Source organism: Argentina silus (genome assembly GCF_951799395.1).
Source record: "Argentina silus genome assembly, chromosome: 3".
Taxonomy (NCBI): Eukaryota; Metazoa; Chordata; class Actinopteri; order Argentiniformes; family Argentinidae; genus Argentina; species Argentina silus.
Genome location: NC_139657.1, coordinates 1,397,049 through 1,399,339, shown reverse-complemented (window position 1 = coordinate 1,399,339; position 2,291 = coordinate 1,397,049). Strand labels below are relative to the sequence as shown.

The 2,291-nt window shown below is 45.9% G+C and overlaps 1 protein-coding gene across 1 annotated transcript; it reads right to left on the bottom strand.

Moving 5' to 3' along the window:
* Positions 1-77: 77 nt before the first annotated feature.
* LOC310801980 (U3 small nucleolar RNA-associated protein 4 homolog) lies at positions 78-2,291 on the bottom strand. Its single transcript, XM_083666203.1, has 5 exons — positions 2,162-2,291; positions 1,893-1,988; positions 1,562-1,747; positions 997-1,107; positions 78-299 (listed from the first exon to the last, which is right to left on the bottom strand). The coding sequence occupies exons 1-5, from the start codon at positions 2,243-2,245 to the stop codon at positions 183-185; spliced, it is 594 nt and encodes a 197-aa protein (XP_083522329.1). The 5' UTR covers positions 2,246-2,291; the 3' UTR covers positions 78-182.

Genomic DNA, 2,291 nt, shown 5'->3' with positions numbered 1-2,291 from the left:
AACTACATTAGACTAAATAACTGAGGTAAACAAACCACGACAGAACAAAAGACAAGACTGCATTTACTACAGTAAATAAGTCATTTATTACTGCATTAAAACAGTCTTTACAAAGCGGAGGAGGTCTCGGGGCGTGGGCTGACAAACAAACAGACATAAAAACACTTCTTCTTCTGTTCCGTCTATGTGGCAAACTTCTTCTGTTTGCAGGGGGGCGGGAGCTGAGCGCTGATGTCCAGCAGAGGGCGCTCTACTACCACGAGAGACTGGTCCTCCAGCAGGCTCACACACAGCATGTTCTACAGGGGAGAGAAGAAGAGGAACATCAGAGAGAGATACAGAGATAAAAAACCCTATTGGCGAATACTTTTGACCTTTGACCCGTCTTCATGTTTGTTGTCTCTGAAGAGGCCATCGACTGTGTTTCCTCTTATCCTAGCTAGCCGGCCGGCGGGGTTCACAGGCCAGTTAATGAGTGCTAGCTTGCTTTTAGCTCAACTGTAATGCAAGCTAGCCGGGTAGCTAGCCAGGGAGGTTACAGTTGGTTACTGTAAGCAGACAGGGTAAAACACACGTTTAAACATTTAGACTCATCGATTAGTCGGACCAAGATTTATTTATTCATTTTATTAGTCGGGGACAACCCTACCTATCAACCAGTATTTTAAAGGGATGTTCCTCGATTTTTAACGTTTGTTCCTGGTTTGTAAAATATGACTATTCCATAATTGCAATAATATTCACATAATTCCATATGTGTTCCTTCAGAGTTTTGATGTCTTCAATATTAATCTACAATGTAGAAAATAATAAAAAATAAAGAAAAACCATTGAATGAGAAGGTGTGTCCAAACATTTGACTGATACTGTATATTCATATAAAAATATTTAATATATATAAATATTATAATATCAAACACACGTGAGTCGATGATGAAGACACTCGTCTTAGTTTTTTGTAAACGTTGTTGTCCAGCTAATCCAACTAATTCTCACCTGGAAATTCTTGCAGATTTTGAAGGCGTGGGCCTGACTCTGTCTCTTCTGCTCTGATTGGCTCCTGAGGGTCATCTGATTGAAGAGCATGCACTGAGGGTCAGGGAGGGGCTGGAAGGGGGGGGGGGGGAGATGGAGAGGGATAGAGAGGAAAAGGATAGAGGGATAGGCACAGAGAGAAGAGGGAGGGAGGGAGGAAGGGGGGAGACCATGTTTACTATGAGCTTGTGTGCAACACTCCCCATAGAAGTCACTATGACTTTAAAGGGATAGTTCACCCACATTACACAATCACATATTTGGTTCCTTACCCTCTAATGAGTCTCTGGACAAGGAACAACACTTCAATCAACACTTTGGTTCGGTTTATCTGGGCACTGTAACTAACAGCTAATTGTTAGCATTTGTAACCCAGAACCCAGAGCAAGTCAACGGACCCTAAGTTAGCATGTTAGCATGTTGTAAACATCACCTCACTTCTACCTGCGTTCCTGTCAACGTTTCAACACACTACAGTCAGCCGGTAGGAGGCCATCTCTGATTGGTCGGTTGGTTGGTTTCTTACCAGGCTTTGGTCGATGATGCAGAACATGTAGGTGTCGTGCATGAGGATGTGGGCGGGGTTTCTGGGGTTAAAGGTCACGTGTGTGACGGGCGCGTCCCTGCTCAGCCAGAGGGGGTGAAGCCCCTCCCTCTGCAGCCTCCGGCTCCACTCCGTGTACTCCTTCTGCAGTATGGAGTACTCGAAGATCTGCACACACACACACACACACACACACACACACACACACACATTCATATTACATATTCAAATATCTACAGACACACACACAGAGAGAGTAATCTGGATAACTAAAGGTGTACCAACAAGGTGCATTGTGGGAGTTGTAGTTTACCTGGTGGTCTGCGTGCACCATGACCAGGTTGCTGGTGGTGGGGTGGATGCCCATGGCACTGGGGCAAGAACTGTACACTGGTACGTGACAGTGGAGCTGGGGGGGCGCGCACACACACACACACACACAGAGACAGACACACAGACAAGTTCATGGTCAGTTATACAGAACAGGTGATGGGAGAGGAGCTAAACAGGATAATCAATCAATCAGTCAACCAATCAATGAAGATGAGGAGAAGGAGTGTGTGTGTGTGTGTGTGAGCTCACCTTCAGCTTGTGTAGGTTGTAGATGTGGATGTGAAAGTCAGAGCTAGCTGTAGCGAGCCACTTCCCGTCATCACTGGCAGACATCAGATGGATGGGCTGACTGGAGCCTGGAGGAGAGGGAGGGGGAGGG

Coding starts and splice junctions, on each gene's coding strand:
- LOC310801980 (XM_083666203.1), bottom strand. CDS start 2,245: ATGTCTGCCAGTGATGACGGGAAGTGGCTCGCTACAGCTAGCTCTGAC. Junction 1,748..1,892: donor TGGTGCACGCAGACCACCAG/GTAAACTACAAC, acceptor GTGTGTGTGCAG/ATCTTCGAGTACTCCATACT. Junction 300..996: donor AAATCTGCAAGAATTTCCAG/GTGAGAATTAGT, acceptor TCTCCCCTGTAG/AACATGCTGTGTGTGAGCCT.